The sequence below is a fragment of the Clavelina lepadiformis genome, chromosome 3, assembly GCF_947623445.1.
Source record: "Clavelina lepadiformis chromosome 3, kaClaLepa1.1, whole genome shotgun sequence".
NCBI classification, from domain to species: domain Eukaryota; kingdom Metazoa; phylum Chordata; class Ascidiacea; order Aplousobranchia; family Clavelinidae; genus Clavelina; species Clavelina lepadiformis.
The window spans coordinates 24,950,354-24,969,276 of NC_135242.1; the positions used below are offsets into that span (position 1 = coordinate 24,950,354).

An 18,923-nucleotide genomic window follows, 5' to 3' on the forward strand; every position below is an offset into this window, starting at 1 on the left:
TGCAACTCTCGGCCAAGTCCATGAAAGTTTTCCTAAAATGGGACAAAAAAATCTAATTCGTAGCAAATTGTTGAGTTATGTTGTTGTTAGTGGAAGAACTACTAAGCCGTAGCTACCTCGATGCATTTCCTGCAGTTTTGGCACAAAACAATTTTTAAATGCTAGACTACATTTAACTACGTGGTTAACCAGGAGCGTACTTGGCATGTTTGCCTCTGGTAAAATTTCCACCTTAAACTTACGAGGATAACTTCCTTTCCACAGCACATGCCAACGCTGCAGAAGACACTCTGCGAGCCCGGGGTCGAACACGGGCGGCTGAATCTCGAGTCGATGTCGAATTGTTTTAACCAATTGATGTTTTGCGTCGATAAGAATCTTCATTCCAAGACACGTGACAGGTGCAATTTGCGTTGCTTCTTTAAGCTTGACATGAGCATGTGGTTGCATTTGCTGGTAGAATAATTGTCGGTTTAACCTGGTTTTTCAGATTTACGCAAAATCTTTCCATGTTTCGACGAGAGGTGAACGATATGATCAAAGCAGCAAGTTCAGGTCAAAACACTGGAGCTGGACTCGATTTAACCGCGAACAGTTCAAATATGATGACGTGACAAGCGCTTCTGTGACGTAATTCGCTATGCAGTAAACTGTGACTTTCCACTGTTTTGTCGTCGTTTATCGCGCATATTAACAACGCTTTCATTCGGTTAAAATTTGAGTGAAATATCACAAGTGACTTCTCACCGCAATTCCCTGTCATTATTGAGCAATCATTTTCGCGGCTAAAAATCGTTTGATTCGTCAGTTTTCCGCTGATTTCTTTGCAATAATCTGTGCTGAATGGTGCTTGTTCTACAGCGAGTTAAATAATGTGCCGGACAATAAACGACCGTGAAAACGCGTTCTTTTCAAATACAATGACATAATTAATGCTTTGTTTGTTGCTTTATACAACTTGCCATGGTCCGTGCAGTAGCTTAGGCTGCTTGTTTCACTTCGTCTGATGATCATGTCAGTGCTGGGGCTTGAAATTCAGCGACGTTGAGGATGGATTTTCTTGGTCTTGCCACAGAGTGGAAATTTGTTTACTTTGGAACTGCTTGAAAAGAGGTTTAGTTTCATGTAAACACAATCATCCATCTCCAAGTGCAGTACAAATTACTTAAAACTATCACATCTAAAAGTATATTCGTCTGGTTTTGGTATATTTTGCTCATAATCATATGAAAAAAAAATTTAAAAAAATTATTATGTCAAAATGTCGAAAAAGGCCAATGCAGCAAATTATACGAAAACGTTTATTTCACAACTAAAGAATGTGCTTACTTTAATTATCTCGTTTTATATTTACCGTTTATGGCCACAAATGTTCACTTCATAACTTTAGTAAATGATTTTGAAACGTCATGCCAGCTACTGCCATGACAGATTTAATCGTCCAGTGCTGTGCTGCGGAAGGGAACGAAACATCGTGGTTAAACATTATACAACGTGGTGGAATTAGTCTGGAAGACATTAATACTGGAAGGAAAAACTGGGCAAAGTCAACTCATAGCGCATATGTTCACTTCAAATCACTTTAAAATTATTCGGTGTTGGTTTATTTAATTTTTTAATTTTTTGCAGCGTTACAAAACTTATTGATCGCGCACCAGTGCAAGCGCATACAGAACAGCAGCAACTTACTTACTTCCTTGTTATTTGAATATGCTTATCGCTGGTGTGTTACCAACATGTAAAAAAGTGCTATATTTACGATGATATTGTCTCTTGATATGAATAAATTTGGTTTATGTTGATGAGGTTACAACAATGATTGACTTGATCATATTTCTATGCGAAAGCGTCATGCGAATAAAGTGCACTGCAAAGAACCAGAAATTACTTCATTGTGTATATTGGTTCAAAATGTTTCGCTTTTAGTGATTTTTCATTGCAAATAAAACACACTCAGTGCAGAGAATAGAATAAATCAAAGTGTTTCATTCTTCATCAATAATTCTTTAGTTTAATAAAAGAATAAGTTTTCGGTAAAAACACTGCTTGAAAAAGCTACTTTCCAAAATTTTCTATGTTAAATATTAGATGTCTATTAAAGGGTTGCGCAGGATAAACATCAAACTTTCTCTGGATCACAACTGCGGTTCATTAGAGTTCATGTTTATTGAACAGACAACATGGACAGCTTCATGCAAACACACCTCCTACTAGAGAGCGTCTTATATTCGACTTCATATGTGTAAACGACAACCGCATAACATCAGCAAAAACCGCAAAATAAAACCTTTTTCTGTGAATGTTACGTAAAGTGGCTTGCAATGAAAGTTTAAAACAAGGTTTGATAAAACCGTGTTTGCGACAATTACTGATACATTTTTGACAAAAATCTGCAAAATAATTGCGTGCGTTAATCGACAATGCTGGCCGCTGCATACGACGCAAATACGTCATATGGCTGGACATAGGTTCTGCGTGACATTAGCACAAATTATCCCAGACCCAATATTCAAGACAGGTCAACAACGTTGATTGTTTAAAGTCATTTGCATAAGATCACGTCATCACAAGCAACACTGGGTCAACCGCGATTAAAATAGCTCTCTGTTTACGAATATGCAACTTCCTCGCGAGCTGAATCAAAGTAACTATGCACGTGTTCCATTTGCACAAGAATGTAAAACATAAGAAAATAATAAACTTTACAACGCTTTTAACTTGATGCTTCAAATTATACTTTTTACTTCAAATTATGAAAGAAACGAAAGTTTGATTAAGAAAAAAACATGATGGAAACATTATGTTGATTGAGTTCTGCTCATCGATTGGTCAATAACAAAGTGTCAATATCGACCTGTTTAACAACACAACAAAATCGTCAGGATAGAAAAATATTCGAAATGTAACATGATGTTTATGACACGACAAAACTTTGCTTCGTCAATGAACAAATTCATAGTTTTGTTGGATCGTGTGAGCTTTGAAAATTATCAAAGCTTGTTCGAAATTTGATGTCTGTATAAATTTAAATTGATTTAACTTTCTACCATCTACAGTTCCTCACCAACCATTTAATCGTCCAGTGTGCTGCTGCTCGCGAAAGCAGTTCGCAGTGTTTCGAAGAACATCACCTCGTCATCATTTGTTTGATCGAATCTCAGGAAGTTGTAGAATTTTCGGTTGAAAGTTCGTTGGATTAATTCTGGAACGCGAGCTGCTTCTTCACCATGCCACTCCACTAATATCAGTTGATCTCTTCCAGCAGAATGTTGAAGTTCCTGAAGCGCCGGCAACACGAATCTGAATAATAAATTGTAAACGTAATTAAAACATTTGCATTGATATTATTGGTACTTCATACATCTCTATCCAAAACTTTATAACTAAGTTACATATTTACTTGCAAGTCGGAGTGTCGCAAAAGTTGCCAGAAAATATGACGATTGTTTTCCGACTTTTCGTGATAAGACGGAGAAGATTTTCATTTGGAGACATGCCAGCATCGACATCGCGACCTGCTAAGAGAAGTTCAATGGAAGGGTTCCCGTTAATCATTCCAGGTATCAGTTTATCATCCACCCAATCACCCAGTTCATCATTGCTGTGGTCGAAGAATACAAAAGCTTTCTTGCCTTCCATTGTAGAATATCTTGAAGAAACATCGCTTGGTTTTAATGCTTGAACTCTGAAATATTCATTGACTTTTCGAAATATAAATCTCTTGAACCATTTGCTATAACCAACACTGCCGCATAACATGAATAATACAAAGAATATTGTGAATGCGATTGTGTACTTGAGATGTGTCTGCAAATCACACGATGTGTTGAATCCATATCGAGACACCGGGCGACCACGCAAATTCAGCGGGGAAGGGCACGCCACACACCCGCCATAATATTGGTCAATGATCGAAGTGCATTCTGGATAAAAGCCAGGAAGTTCGGTGTTGTCACTTGCATCAGAATTATACCAACGATAAAATTTCTGCCACTCATGACAAAAACAATCGAGTTCGTTCCATCTTATGTCCAAATACTGAAGTGAATTTAGTCCAGTTGGTTTATGAAGTTGTGACTGAGATCAAGGGTTTCAAGTTTCAAATGCAAAAAGAATCCTGGTTGAATAAACCTGATTTTGTTATGAGCGATAGTAAAATGTTTCAAGTTGGGGCAAATGGTCAAGTTTCCGTTTAGTTCAATGATATTATTGAAATCTAAATTTAAGGAATGCAACTGGTTCAAGATTTTTAAAGATGTCGATGGAAATGTGGCCAAGTTGTTATGGCTCAAGTCCAAGATTTCAAGATGATTTAAACCTTGTAACAAATAATGCAAAATAAACGAATCAATCTTGCAATTTCTAAGTACAAGGGATTTGAGTTCGGGCATAAACTTCAACAAACCTTTTCCTGTATTTATAGGTTTACAACTCAAATCATTTTGCGCTATATCAAGTTCCAACAGTGATGAGTTTTCGTCCAATTCACTCATCGTTTCCAAAACTAGAGCAACTAGACAATCTGGCATCCAACATTTCAACTTAATTTGAGCAGAAGGATTCAAATGCAACAGAAAAGTAAAATCAATAGCTATGTTGGCGTGTTCCTCAACAAAATCAATCCGACGAAGACTGGATAAGCTACTGAAAGTGAAAGGATCAATTCTGTTAATAGGATTATGGGACAGATCGATGCTGCACAAATTTATCACGTGTTTCAAATCATCTGATCTTATCGCTCTTATTTGATTTTGTGATAAGTCAAGAATAGTTGTCGTTGATAACAGAAGTGCTTTTTGTTCAGATATGGTTGTAATTTGGTTGTTAGAATAGTCAAGTAAACCGTTGTTTTCGCATTTCAAATCCGGTATCTTAAAAGTTCGTTTGTTATGCTGTTCAAAATTTTTTTCTGGAAAACTGAAGTGTTTTTCTAGAATTTTTGTTTGTAAAGTTTGAAAATCGTTTTTCCTTAAAGCGTTTTCACTAAAGCTTAAAACGTTATTTGAAGCTCGGATGGATTTAAGATGACGTAATCCAGACCATGCATCGGAGGAAATGTGATGAACATTGCAATAGGAGATATCGATTGTAGATAGATGAGTTGAGTTTGATAAATTAGCAAATGATTGATTGTCGATTTCGTGAAATTGCATGGAAATCACATCTGCGTGATAATACTTTCTTTCATTCCCAAATGTTATTGTTTCAAGAGAAGACAAAGAAGCAAAAGCTTGACCCAAACGCAGTGATTTCATTGGTTCCACTGTTCCGCATACCGTCACATTGTTACTAGACAAATCAACATATTGTAGTTTATGTAGATTGACCAAGTATGTTGGTTCGATTATCGTCCGTTTTAAACAATTAAAAGAAAGATCCAAGATTTCAAGATTTTTGTTGTTTTTAAATATTCCGTCTGTTAAAAATTGAACAAGGTTGAACGATAAATTGAGAAACTTAAGATGTGTCAATGGATCAAACACACTATCCTCAATAATAAGTGATTGAGGCGATTTGATAAGTGACATACTGTACAAATTTAACATTTCTAAACTTGTTGCGTTCATGAAGTCATTTTTTCTTAAACGAAGTATGGGGTTCAGTGCCAACGAAAGAACTTTTAGTTTGATTCCGAGTAAGTATCGTGGGATCAACTTCCAGTTGTTAGCGGCCAAATCAAGATACTGTGGACCGGAAGAGAGCGGTTGTGTTATTGTGAAATTTTTTGGACAACTGTCGACATCTTTTACAAAATAGCAATTGCCCATGCTAACTAGAACATTTAAGTTGGGTAACTCTCGAAGTTGTGCAGTGACGTCAGGAAGCCCGGTCAAACTTATATCCAATACTTTCAGAGAAGTTGGTAAGTGGCGTGGAAATTCACGAAGTTTGTTGTCAACTAAATATAAATGTTTCAAATGAACAAGTCGTTTCAACGCACCAGGCTCAATGTAAAGATCGCCATTGCATGGTGGCAAAGGTCTGACAACATCAGGTCTGACGATGTCCAAGCAATTCATTTCCAAAAACAACAAACTTATATTGGGATAAGAAACAAAATCCGTCACCTTTACTCGTCTTATCTCATTGGAGTTCAGATTTAATGCTTCCACGTTTGTTGGCAAATTTTGGGGAACTTCTGTTAGTCCTCGACACGAGCAGTTAATGTAAACATAGCTTCGGTTAAACAAAGTTTTGCTTTCTTTAAATATGTCTTGTTCAAAGGCCCAAGCTACCGGTGACCACGCAAAAATCTCCATTTCAATAATGTTTGTAATAATCGCCCTATCGCAAGGATTCAAAGGATTTCTAGAAGATCCGCAAGAAAATAGGAGAAACTTCAGCAACAATATGAGCAACCAGCCCATGTTCTATGAAAGCAATTTACCGGCGAATCTGTTACAAATTTTCAAAATAAATAAAACGATTAAACTTTTCTTAATGATCTTTATGTTAAAGTCTTTTGCTTTCAAATCTATGCATAACTTCTCCTTCACAACTTTCTCTGCGAGTCAATATTTGCAATTTGTTATTATCACATAATGTCTTATATATATGTTTACTTGACTTGACCTCAAATAGCCCTTTTACTTGCTTAGTCTTAGAATGTTGTAATTCAACTTGTAACTGTGAAGTAAATCACAAGCTTGTTGTAAATGAATTTGTAACTTAACTCTTTCTTCGCTCGCTGAACAACTTCTTAATTCACCAACTCGCTCTTTTAATCGTCGTCTCCAATGTGCTCAGAGGAAATTCTTATTTTACGTAGAAAAAAATCGCGTTCATTATGACGTAATCGAAAATCTCTATTCAGCTTGGCAGATTGTTTGTGACTTGTTGACAAGTTGTACGAGTAAACAACAAACAATGAAGAAGGAAGTGGGAATGTTACGAATATGCATAGTTATAGAACTTTATCGAAGGATCTAAGTTTTTATTCGGTGCGTCACCACACGGTAGAAATAAGACGCCGTTTCACATAAATCGTCAAAAAACTTTTTATATTTGGCAGGATGTTTATAGTAAACGGAGGCGATTATTTTGCTTTCGCGGTCCGTAATTATTTAAATCGTTTTCACAATGAGAATATTTCTATCCGCAAGATGTCGCTTGACGACCCAGTAAACCATGTGGCAGTGTGCGTTGTTGAGAGCAGAGCAGGATTAAGACCGTGGTGGGCCTGGAGCTAAAAGGTATTAAGGGGCCTATGCTAGGGTTACCATATCTGAAAAGGTCAAGTTCCTGATGGTCTCAATGACCACCTTTGACGACACCAAACACGTGCTATTCGGCATTTCAAAGACCCTTTGTTCTTACATCCTACCAAAGCTAATTTTTCCGCAAGACAGCATCACTGTCACAGAGGGAAGAAAGCACAGATCTTCCACATTTGTTTAGTTCTAACTACTTTCTGTTTCATTAATATTAGACCTTTTATCCGCTTAACAAAAATACAACAATATTGCTACATTCGCCATCCAAAAGTTACCAAATACGAAGGTAGGTCTGATCACTAAAGCAAACAAAAAATATGATTCCACAAAATAAACTAGCCAACTCAAATGACTCGAAAAAATAAAATAAAAAACAATTCGCATAATTACAAAATAATGAAAATTATTATGTCACAAAGGAAAGTTAACTAAAAATTACAAGACTTAGCGCTAGGGCGAGGCCTTTTAGCCGATAGACATAGAAGTCCGTAAAAAGTGGAAATTTTCATTTTCACAACACGTAAACATTATTTCAAGTTAAACATAACTTACTAGATGCTAAAATTCCGTACATTAGAGCACTTTTAGAATTATTCTAGGACACAGATTTCAACACCGAAATTCCGGATGTATGGCAACCCTAGGCCCTATACAGAATTTTGTCTCTACTATGTTTATTATAAAACAAAATGCATACAGAACAGTATTCCCTCAAACATATAAAAAAAATAATTATTTTTAAGTATTTTATCAACACATTCCTTATAAATCATTAAAAAATTCTGATTGCTTAATAGGGCAAATATAAGCTATATCTCTATTACTGGATTAGAAATTTGAATTGCGACTGCATATTAGGGGAATTACCTACGAATGTATTTTTTTCCATTCTTTCTTCATTAATTAAAATCAACTAATTAAGCTATTGCTGGACGACATAACAAAAACCAATTATGGTGTTTATTTGCTAAATGTATGGTATCTATTAAGTCCATTTATTAAGACTCTATTCATCGCTACACTTTAGGTTAAATGTGATTTAAAGATGGGCCTGCCATACACGGGTTGGTGTTTTTATCAATCTCCCGCAAGCAGGACAGTAAGTAGCAATGGATACAGCAATTACGATTCGTAGCTATATAACCTACTTCCTGTACCAATTTCGATGACAATTTCAAGGAAAACAACAAAATAGAAATATGTTAGCCTAGTTTTATTGATTCCATAGAGTCATAGACTGACGACAAAGTCATCAAAATGTATGGTAGACTTGTATCTTATGGCAGACTATCATCTTTGCATCAGTTTTTTGCAATCGTTCAATCAAATATACAAATGTAAGCTCAGTATCAATTATACAAATGCTCATGGGGTTTATTACACAAATGCATCACATAGTCGAAACGGGTCTAGTACATAGCAAAGGCATCATGTGATTGTGCATTTGTGTACTAGACTCGTCGGAACTTGTGCAAACACTAGGCCTAGCTTGGTACTTATAAGTTTTGTTTATTATGATATAAGCCTAAACACATTATGGGTTTTGTGGCCGTGCTAACCGCCATCATTGTAGGACCACAGTAATTTATACATTGCACGTTATAAGTCCTCAGAGCTTTGCTGCTTTTTCCCGTCCATTGATTGTTTGTGAACGTACTTCTTGTTTGACCATTCTACAACGAGGTTAGCACCATACATTTTGCTTTTCACACTCGGTTTCCAGTGATTTCAGGACAAAGTGATATCTGAACCCTGTTTTGAAAGTGGTTTGGAGAGAAGATTTTTTGTCTTCTTCTCCTCCTCTCTTTGCTCTCGTATTTTGTTTCTTTCTTTCTCCTCACGTGCCATGTATTTCTTTGCTTTCAATGATAACCAACGTTTCCCTCTAATGCCATGTGGTACATTTATACGTAAATAAAGTAAAATGTAAAACAATGGCATATGCCAAAGTTATTTTATCTCGACCAGATGTCTAAAAAATTTTAGACATGCTGTTGTTAAAAAAACTAACATTGAAAGAAACAGCCGTACAACAATGTGTCGAGATGAAGATAAGAAACATAAAGCATGTACATATGTTTCAAATCTTTTTTTGTTAAATAATGTTCTCTTTTAGGTTTAACAACTTAAGTCCTGCTTTAAATATATTGATTTAAATACAACATTAGCTCTCGTTGTGCTCAATACATATACTGCACAGTCAGACTGTTTATTTGGAATTATTCAAAATGTCAAATCATAGCAAGACCCCACAGGAGATTGTAAAGGATCTTAATTTAGCTATTCAGGTTGTGTCTGACCAGCAAGCAAGCAAAGAGAAAATGGAAAAGGTGAAGTTTGTGTTTTGTTGATTGCTTATGCATTTGCACCTGCTGTAATTATGATTTAACGTTAAGTGTTTTAGGAATACTTAACAGTCTAGAGCGTGGTTGCCAAAGCATACAGCTTGTGTGCTACATTATCACGACTAAATCAAACTGAGCAACTAATAAAAAAAGCTCTTACTTATGCCAGTTGCTAAATTTGTTTAATTCTGATGTATTTGATGTAAAATACCTTTTGTGGTTTTGACTTGCGACTTTGTGATTCGGCAAAGTAAAGAAAAATTGATAATTATAAGCAGTGGCGAATCTAGGACTGGTGTCTAGACACCCCACTTTGTATGGTTATCTTTTTTTGTTTACATTGAGTTTGACAAATGGTGATTTGCAGATCACTTAACAACGCTTTAAAGAAAGTGCGAAAATATCACCAAAGTCATGTTTAGAAATTTTTTCCTAAATGCTTATCAAAAAACGTCATTCCCTTTCACGTGGTGGACCCGATTTCCAACGCTTGTGTTAGAGAACGCACTGATTTTCAACCTCACAATAATGCCGAGTTCTCTGTTCCTACCTAGTTTTTCTCTTTAACTCCTTTCCATGACGTGCGCTAGTCGCGCGCTCTCGCTGGTGAGGTTATTTGCGGTCATTAAGCAATGAAATGTTCGCCATAGGCTGATTGCAATAATCTTCCCGGTCTAATTCTACCTGCAGTAGAAGTTTTTGCAGAGCCCTGGGCCTGCCTACGGCTAAAATATGCCGGCAATTTCGACTGCGACATTTCCTTAGACTTTTGCTAGATATGCTTTGCTAACCCGTAAATGGAAAGACAACCTGCCCATTTTCATATTCACACAAAAATTACATTGCGTAATCATTATTGTCACATTACGTATTCAAAATTTACAACAATTGTTTCTGTCACTTGAATCTGGCGATTAAGGTTTCGGTTAATCAAATAAATAACTTATATTTCCATTCCATTAACCAGATTACGCAATAAACCGGTATGCGATAACCCAAAGTATTTTCTTAACAAATGATTAGCTATGGTTTGGGACTTACAATCATTATGCGATAAAACAAATTATGCAATTAACCAAATTCGTCTGTACTGCCGATACGCGGTATGACGTCATAATGATAATTCATGATATCACTGTCAACTATTGACAAGTTAAAAACCTCTAGTTCAGCGCAAGCCACAGTAACTACCCACAAGCGTAGTACTGTATTGCATGTCTGCAGAAATGAAATACAGTGAGCGAAGTTCTATAAGTTAAAATCTGCGAATATTCGATACTTTTGCAGTTTGCAATATGCGATAGACAGCTTAGAAAATCCTTTAGAAGACATGTCGTTCGTGAAGCAACAACTCGAACAAGTTTCATCGATAGCGAGGTGCGATTATACGACCACCTGCCAAGTGAGTGAAAGTGACAAAAGTGTGTGTGTAGAAGTTTACTATGCTTGTAAAAATATCTTTTTCCAGCTTCTTGTCCGAACCTTTGATGAGACCTTTCACATCTGGACAAATATCTCCACAGCAACATGGACAACCAACAACTTACCATACAATTAGGTTGTTAAATATGCCATATTACTGCTGGGGTTGCGATATGTGTGATATAAGTTGCTCTTTACACAAAGGGCTAAGGTTAATTTGACACACACCGTGCAACAACACACTTCCCGCAAACAATTATTTATCTACTGGGCATTCAAACCAACATGTTTAATTTGACAAACTGTTCTCACACTTAACAGCATATAGTGATGTGTTAATGTATTAATGTACGTTGTGTATCGTCGCCCAGCCAGTTGACAACTGAGTTTACAATACAAAAATCCTGAGCTTTTGGTGCTATGTGGTAACCAGGAAACTGGTTGGGTGTGGACTTTAATGTCGAAGGTTATTAATTGGAGTCGGATATCACAGCTGAGTAATTATATTGCTCAGTCACCTCCATAACCTTCAAAATCGCAAGTTTTGGTGACTCCAATTAATTGTCAGCTCCAGTGTTTCAATGAATCGTGTCGACTCTTTAGTCAAAAATTCTGTGTGATTTCTTCCTTTTTACACAAAACCAATCACTGACTTCTGCCTAATTACGAATGTGTTCTTGCTGTTGTGCAAATTAGCCAGGTTTATCTATGTACAGAATAAAATAGCTCGATAGATGACATTCCAGATTCTTCTTGCGTTTTGTAACACGTAAAATTTTCAGGTAAATTGGCGTTTGTCATTCATTTGGTCGGAGCCGTTATTGGTGGGAGGGTGTCATTCGCAGCGACAGATGACCATGACTCGATGGACGGGGAACTTGTCATCAGAGCTCTTCGATTGATGGATGTAAAGGACAGGTATATGTCTTAAGTGGCATTAGCTGGACATGTTAGTCATACAGGGATAAAATGACCTAAAGACCAGCATAGATATCACAACACGAAGATCAATATAGATCAGTGGTTCCCAACCTGTGGTCGACGAAAGTGGCCCAAGAGGTCCTTGAGTTTGGGTCCATTTGGTTTTGCTTTGTAGCCTACTGTATTAGGCAACAATTATGAATTTGGGCTTCCACTTGAAAGGAATTTTTGCAGATAGGGATTTGCAAGTAGGAAAAGGTTTGGAACCACTGGTATACATCATCACAACAGTTATTTCGTCTTCAGATATTTATCAAATAATTCAGTATGCCTGTTACTATGATTTGTGCCACTAATGGTTTGGGGATTGTATTTTCTGTTTGATAAATCATAGACATGCGCAGGTGTAGAAATGTCTGGTATTAGATCATTTTAACTCAACTAATTCTCCATGTTGAGAAAGTTACAGCTGAAATTTTTATTTGCAGACGACTTCCATCAGGGAAAGGTTACGTGACAGTAGAACTCGCTTTCCTTTCATTTTTTGATCAATTTCGAAAGATTTATGCCGGTGACCAGGTGCAAAAAACGTCAAAGGTAAAAGTTCTCAAAATGTTGCAAGAACTAAGTTTAAGGTGTCACGTTATTCCGCCTGGAATAACCAATCAGATGAAAAAGTTACGTAACACATGTTGTGGAACATGTGTTTTGTGCACAAATGTTTTTACAACATACAACACATTTACGGCAACTGCATGTTGTTTTGTATTGTTGTTTAGCACATCGGCATTCTACATACCATATTGTAAAAACACTAATTTCAATTTTTTCTTCCAATTCAAAAAATTTTACTAACACATATCTTACGTTTAAAATCAATGAAAATTCTGATATTACCTCCGTGCATTCAAATTTAAAAAAATCAGAGTCTGTCAAATCAATGTCTTCTGACAAAGCTAATATAATTTAATCAATCCATTAGCTTATTTCAAAGATATTTGATGTCTATTTTTTTGTTATATCTGCAAAGGTATACAAAAGGTTAGGCGAAGTGTTGAATCTTACAGATGAATCAGCCATTTTAGGCATCTTTGTTTCAACAATGTGAGTATAAGTCGTCCTCGTATTGCCTAGCCATGCTTGTGTAATGCATTGTCTATGTTTTGTGCATGCATTCACCAACTACCTGTTGTAGCATAACCAACTTGAAATATTGGAGCAACAATGAGCAGATTTTGACGGGAACGCTTCGTCTTCTCAGTGATTTATCAATTGGATTCAGTTCTGTGAGAAAACTCGTGAAATTAGGAACAATTCGCTTCCTGTTGGAAAATGACCCGGTAAATCGAATACCTTGATAAATTTTTGGTTCCTTCATTTACAGCTTTGGCTTATATTCGCTTACTTACTTACAAGCCAAAGGATAACAAAATGAACATTGGTGCTGTTCTAAGCATGTTAATGTACTTGGGACCACTTTGCCTTAATGGCACATATCCACACATGCTTTGGTGACTTGAAGTGTTTATTTCAACTGAGCACAAGACTTTTAATTTGTAGAGCTCTCATTTTCCTTTCTTGAACGTCGATTCAAAAATCTCTGATCTTCGATGTCGGACAACTTTCTACACTTCCCTTGGGAGGTTGCTTCTTGTTGATTTGGGTAGGTTATGAAAATAATCAAATAATCATCCAGTTTTATCCAAATTTAGTCCAAAACGTGGTTAGATACTGGAAAAAGAATGGTTTAAAATGGCAACTTATCTAACTTGCACTTGTGCGGTACATTTTGTGTATTTTTTCTAATTTTACAATTTCCTTTTCATATTTGCATCTAGTTTCATTCAAACATTTTCATTTTCAAGGCGAAGATGAAGAGAAACTCACTCGATTCATGGTTCCCATGACGACGACCTTTCACTCATTGCAGCAGATGTTACAAAACGCGTCAAGTAATGCGTGAGTCATCATAATGTCTACAACACTTTCCTGAATAGCACTTTCTGTAAAGAACATTACCCCATTTGTACTATCCAACTGAAAACAATCCCAAATGTATATAATTATATACATATGAAATAAAATGTGACAAAATGGCGTAATAAGAATTTTTTTGACAATGACCCTGGTACTTGTGCTTTTTAGCTGCACAAAATTATACAGACTTCTCTTTTAAGTTTTTGCGGGCTTTTAAATTTTCACCATTTGGTATAATTGGAACTTTAGTTTATTGGGATAATGTTGTGCCAGAAAGGTTCAGGTCTCGTCATTATCATTGCTGTCCACTTGGTGGTGTGGTGGACATCGAGGTATTTAAAATTGCCATTGTAGTGATCCCAGGCATTGATATAATGCTTGCTCTTGTCTAGAAGTCCTGGTATATATATAATATATACTCCTCCCAATTGGTGCAAGACCATATAAAGTAATTTGTCAGATTGAAGATTCTACAGATAAGCGACGACTTAAGCTGTAGCTGCGAGAAATCATTGCTGAGATGTTGTGAAGAGTTTCTCCGTTGCGAGGATAAAAATTCCAACATCATAATAACACATTTTTGTGCAGATTATTCTAAACAACAAACACTTGTTAATTCCAGGACAATGTCGTCTCACGCTGTCCGCACACTTCTTGGGGTAACAAGGGACTGTCGGGGGCTCGCTTACGCTTTCAACACGAAAAGCTCGTACATGATGCTATTTGATATCATGTGAGTGACAGCGGTATGAGATGTCTATGTGCTTAGTTAATGGAATGGAATTATATTTACTGGTTTATTTGGTTTAATTTTTTATTTCTAGATATCCGACTTTCACCGACATTCTTCAAAAATCGATTGAACTGTGGTCACATGACCCGGATGTGACAACCCCAGTTTTGAAGGTCGGTGGAAAATCCTCTGCTTTGCGCCCTCAAGTGATCTTTGTTTCGTGCAAATAATAAAATTGTTTTTGTCATTGTCAAGTGCAATGCACAGCTTTCCAGTTGTGTATCCCATTGTCCGTCTTTAATTGTTTTTGTTATTCCCAACTGCATGTCCAATCTCCATCAATATATTCGTGCCAATGTGCTTGACATTTTCATCTTTAAACAGCTTTTTGCTGAGCTGATTTTGAAGCGAGGACAGCGCTTGAACTTTGACGTCGCCTCCCCGAATGGAATATTGTTGTTCAAGGAAGCCAGCAAGCTTGTCTGTGGATATGGTAGGTCAATTGTGATCACCATTTGGGAAGTTTAAAATGATTTGATTTTAGGTGTAAGTTTGCTATCGCGACAATTCGAAGAATTAGGGTCAGGTTTCAAATTGTTAAAAACTCAGAAGGGTGGGATTTGGAATTGATGCGTTTCTATCGCCGAGTAAGCTTGCAAATTTGTGTGCCTAGCATGTGGACTTGAAGATAAATTTGTTTGTTAATTTCCAAGAATATTTCACAGGTAAGTTACAGAATTCAGTGTTAATGCGACCAACTTTCATCCGGCAGGTAATCGTATTCTCGCATTGGGGGAGCCACCAAAAGATCAAGTATTTTCACACCATTTGAAAGGGATGTCACTTTGTTTCCGCTTGCTCAAGAACGCGCTTTGTGCCGGTTTGGTCAACTTTGGTGTTTTTCAACTCTATAACGACCCTACGTTGGAAACGCTCTCAATGTATTTGTGAAGCTCGCGACGTCAACTGACAGCTCACATTTTCTAGTAAGCAAACAACAACTGTTTTCTTTAAGGTTTAATGACCTGGGGATGTCTGTATTGATGGGTTGGGGTTAAGTTTGAGTTAAACTCTTTGCACATTCCCTGAGCTGTAATGTTCATAATCAAACAAACAGGATTAAACACCTGAAAGTTTACAATGCATAGAAACATTTTTACCCTTTTATATCAGGACTATCCTAAGTTAAGTTCGTCGTACTACTCCCTGCTTGAAGTTGCAATGCAGGATCACATGAACTTCGTTAGTGGGCTGCCTCCATCTGTCGTATATCACTTATTGAAGACTCTCACTGATGGACTTACTGGTCTGGGTAGGCTGCCTGGTTACTTATGTGTTGATTTGTTTGTTATTTATAAGCCAGTGAAAATATGAAAACAAAACATGAAACATGTTTGAAAGAGATCATGAAAACATTTTTTGAAAGTCTTTGCTGTTGGTCTTGGTCTTGCCATATTTTTAACGTGTAGCTATTTCTTTTGGGTTCAGCTGGTCATTTAGCTTCGTGATCAACTTCATCTTCCATTATTTGTTTTTCCTTAGTTTTCAATTACGACTGGTTCGAATTTCTTGATAAAATTTTTCTTAGTTATTATGGCTAACGGGATGTGACGTATTTTTGGGCAATCCGACTGAGATATCCAAAATAATTAAGTAAATGCCAGAAAACGGTTTTTCTAAAATATGCATTTTTCCCTGTCACTACTGTAGGCGGCCATTTGAAAACTTGCCAAGTACATTCTTTGTTTAGTAACACTTCCTTTGCAATGACGTAACAATTCACTACATCACTATAAGATAGCGCTGACCCACACCGCAGATAGACCCATACTTCAGCAGTTGATGTAAGTCGGGCTTATATAATATGATGTTTTCTTACAGACACTGTGATATGCACTTGCTGTTGCAATACCTTGGACCACTTGGTCACTTATCTCTTTCGCATCGGCAGCCGGGCTCCAGCGCTCTCTAACGGCGACATCACGTCTGCCGTATCCCTCAAGCGGCGACATAATGAAGTGGACCGCCAACGCGAACAACACTTTCTTCAAATGATGATTGACAGGCCGGACATATTACAAACGGTGACGTGGCTTCAACTTTAACAGAATATTTGTCGGTTCCAGAACGTTATTGTAGTTGTTAAAATAATAACTGTCATATGTTTCAGGCGCTGTCGACCGTGCTTCACACAATTATGTTTGAAGATTGTCGGAATCAGTGGAGCATGTCCAGGCCTTTGTTGGGTCTTATCCTGCTCAACGAAGAGGTACTGGCCGCGTGGTGGCGCTCTGGTGCCCACAAACCACTTGTCGAGATTGCGACTCTCGGCCAAGTCCATGAAAGTTTTCCTAAAATGGGACAAAAAAATCTAATTCGTAGCAATTTGTTGAGCTGTGTTGTTGTTAGTGCAAGAACTATTAAGCCGTAGCTACATCGATGCTAGACTACATTTAACTACGTGGTTAACCAGCAGCGTACTTGACATGTTTGCATCTGGTAAAATTTCCACCTTAAACTTACGAGGATAACTTCCTTCCCACAGCACATGCCGACGCTGCAGAAGACACTCTGCGAGCCCGGGGTCGAACACGGGCGGCTGAACCTGGAGTCGATGTCGAATTGTTTTAACCAATTGATGTTTTGCGTCGATAAGAATCTTCATTCCAAGACACGTGACAGGTTCCATTTGCGTTGCTTCTTTAAGCTTGACATGAGCATGTGGTTGCATTTGCTGGTAGAATACCTTCTGCTTTTTCAGATTTACACAAAATCTTTCCATGTTTCGACGAGAGGTGAACGATATAATCAAAGCAGCAAGTTCAGGTCAAAACACTGGAGCCGGACTCGATTTAACCGCCAACAGTTCAAATATGATGACGTGACAAGCGCTTCTGTGACGTAATTCGCTATGCAGTAAACTGTGACTTTCCACTGTTTTGTCGTCGTTTATCGCGCATATTAACAATGCTTTCATTCGGTTAAAATTTGAGTGTGAAATATCACAAGTGACATTTCACCGCAATTACCTGTCATTATTGAGCAATCATTTTCGCGGCTAAAAATCGTTTGATTCGTCAGTTTTCCGCTGATTTCCTTTGCAATAATCTGTGCTGAATGGTGCTTGTTCTACAGTGAGTTAAATAATGTGCCGGACAACAAACGACCGTGAAAACGCGTTCTTTTCAAATACAACGACATAATTAATGCTTTTGTTTGTTGCTTTATACAACTTGCTGTGGTCCGTACAGTAGCTTAGGCTGCTTGTTTCACTTCCTCTGATGTTCACCTGAGTGCAGGGCTTGAAATTCGGCGACGTTTTGCATGAATTTTCTTGGTCTTGCCGCGGAGTGGAAATTTGTTTACTTTGGAACTGCTTGAAAAGAGGTTTAGTTTCATGTAAACACAATCAGCCATCTCCAAGTGCAGTACTAATTACTAAAAACTAACACATCAAAAAGTATATGCGTCTGGTTTTGGTATATTTTGCTCATAATCATATGAAACAAAAATTAAAAAAAATAATTATGTTAAAATGTCGAACAAGGCCAATGCAGCAAGTTATGAAAACGTTTATTTCACAACTAAAGAATATAATTACTTTAATTATTTTGTTTCATATTTACCGTTTATGACCACAAATGTTCACTTCATAACTTTAGTAAATGATTTTGAAACGTCATACCACCTTCTGCCACGTCAGATTTAATCGTCCAGTGCTGTGCTGCGGAAAGGAACGAACACCGGAAGATTCTTGAATCCAAACTGAACGTTTTAAACTCTTCGTATATGTTTAAAACAAGTCAACGTCTGTCAATCAAACACTGGTGGATATGACGTTTTAACTGGTAATAAAAGAGGAGAAAAATGGCCCAGATTAGATTAATGCCTTAACAAGTGAAACGTTTGATAACATAGCGATGACGTCATATTGTTAAACAATGTGTTTATCAATGGCGGAAATTTTAGTGGTGGAATTAGTCTGGGAGACATTAATACTGGAAGGAAGAACTGGGCAAAGTCAACTCATAGCGCATATGTTCACTCCAAATCACTTTAAAATCATTCGGTGTTGGTTTATTTAATTTTTTAATTTTTTGCAGCGTTACAAAACTTATTGATCGCGTACCAGTGCAAGCGCATACAGAACAGCAGCAACTTACTTACTTCCTTGTTATTTGAATACGCTTATCGCTGGTGTGTTACCAACATGTAAAAAAGTACTATAATAATGATGATATTGCCACCACCTGCGTCAGCACAATTTTTTCTTTCCACACGTTGAAGACAAATAATAAAATGAATGAAATC

The 18,923-nt window shown here is 37.1% G+C and overlaps 3 protein-coding genes and 1 pseudogene across 7 annotated transcripts in view; 2 read left to right on the forward strand and 2 right to left on the reverse strand.

The window, feature by feature from the left end:
* The window catches only part of LOC143449047 (exportin-7-like), a 38,181-nt gene extending 37,294 nt beyond the window's left edge, over positions 1–887 (forward strand). For all 3 annotated transcript variants that reach the window (XM_076949083.1, XM_076949084.1, XM_076949085.1), the window contains exons 17-18: positions 265–401; positions 491–887. In XM_076949083.1, coding sequence (XP_076805198.1) covers positions 265–401; positions 491–614 — 261 coding nt within the window. In that variant the 3' untranslated portion in view covers positions 615–887. The remainder of the gene's footprint in view (positions 1–264; positions 402–490) is intronic.
* Positions 888–2,494: 1,607 nt separating this feature from the next.
* Positions 2,495–3,527, reverse strand: LOC143450409 (uncharacterized). Of its 2 annotated transcripts, none has more exons than XM_076950936.1 (3): positions 3,401–3,527; positions 3,069–3,300; positions 2,495–2,854 (listed from the first exon to the last, which is right to left on the reverse strand). In XM_076950936.1, the coding sequence occupies exons 1-2, from the start codon at positions 3,493–3,495 to the stop codon at positions 3,072–3,074; spliced, it is 324 nt and encodes a 107-aa protein (XP_076807051.1). In that variant the 5' UTR covers positions 3,496–3,527; the 3' UTR covers positions 2,495–2,854; positions 3,069–3,071. The 2 variants fall into 2 exon arrangements, with proteins under 2 accessions (XP_076807051.1, XP_076807050.1); XM_076950935.1 differs by having other exon boundaries at positions 3,065–3,300.
* A 522-nt stretch (positions 3,528–4,049) lies between these two features.
* Positions 4,050–6,020, reverse strand: LOC143449892 (toll-like receptor 9). Its single transcript, XM_076950221.1, has one exon. The coding sequence runs from the start codon at positions 6,018–6,020 to the stop codon at positions 4,050–4,052; it is 1,971 nt and encodes a 656-aa protein (XP_076806336.1).
* A 1,083-nt stretch (positions 6,021–7,103) lies between these two features.
* LOC143449893 (exportin-7-like) lies at positions 7,104–17,889 on the forward strand (annotated as a pseudogene). The gene is made up of 19 exons (XR_013114618.1): positions 7,104–7,174; positions 9,518–9,544; positions 10,847–10,961; positions 11,028–11,117; positions 11,764–11,899; positions 12,391–12,499; positions 12,933–13,006; positions 13,098–13,242; positions 13,463–13,565; positions 13,768–13,861; positions 14,502–14,612; positions 14,704–14,785; positions 14,997–15,105; positions 15,385–15,598; positions 15,786–15,924; positions 16,494–16,696; positions 16,783–16,881; positions 17,158–17,294; positions 17,374–17,889. The product of XR_013114618.1 is annotated as an exportin-7-like (transcript).
* Positions 17,890–18,923: the final 1,034 nt, after the last annotated feature.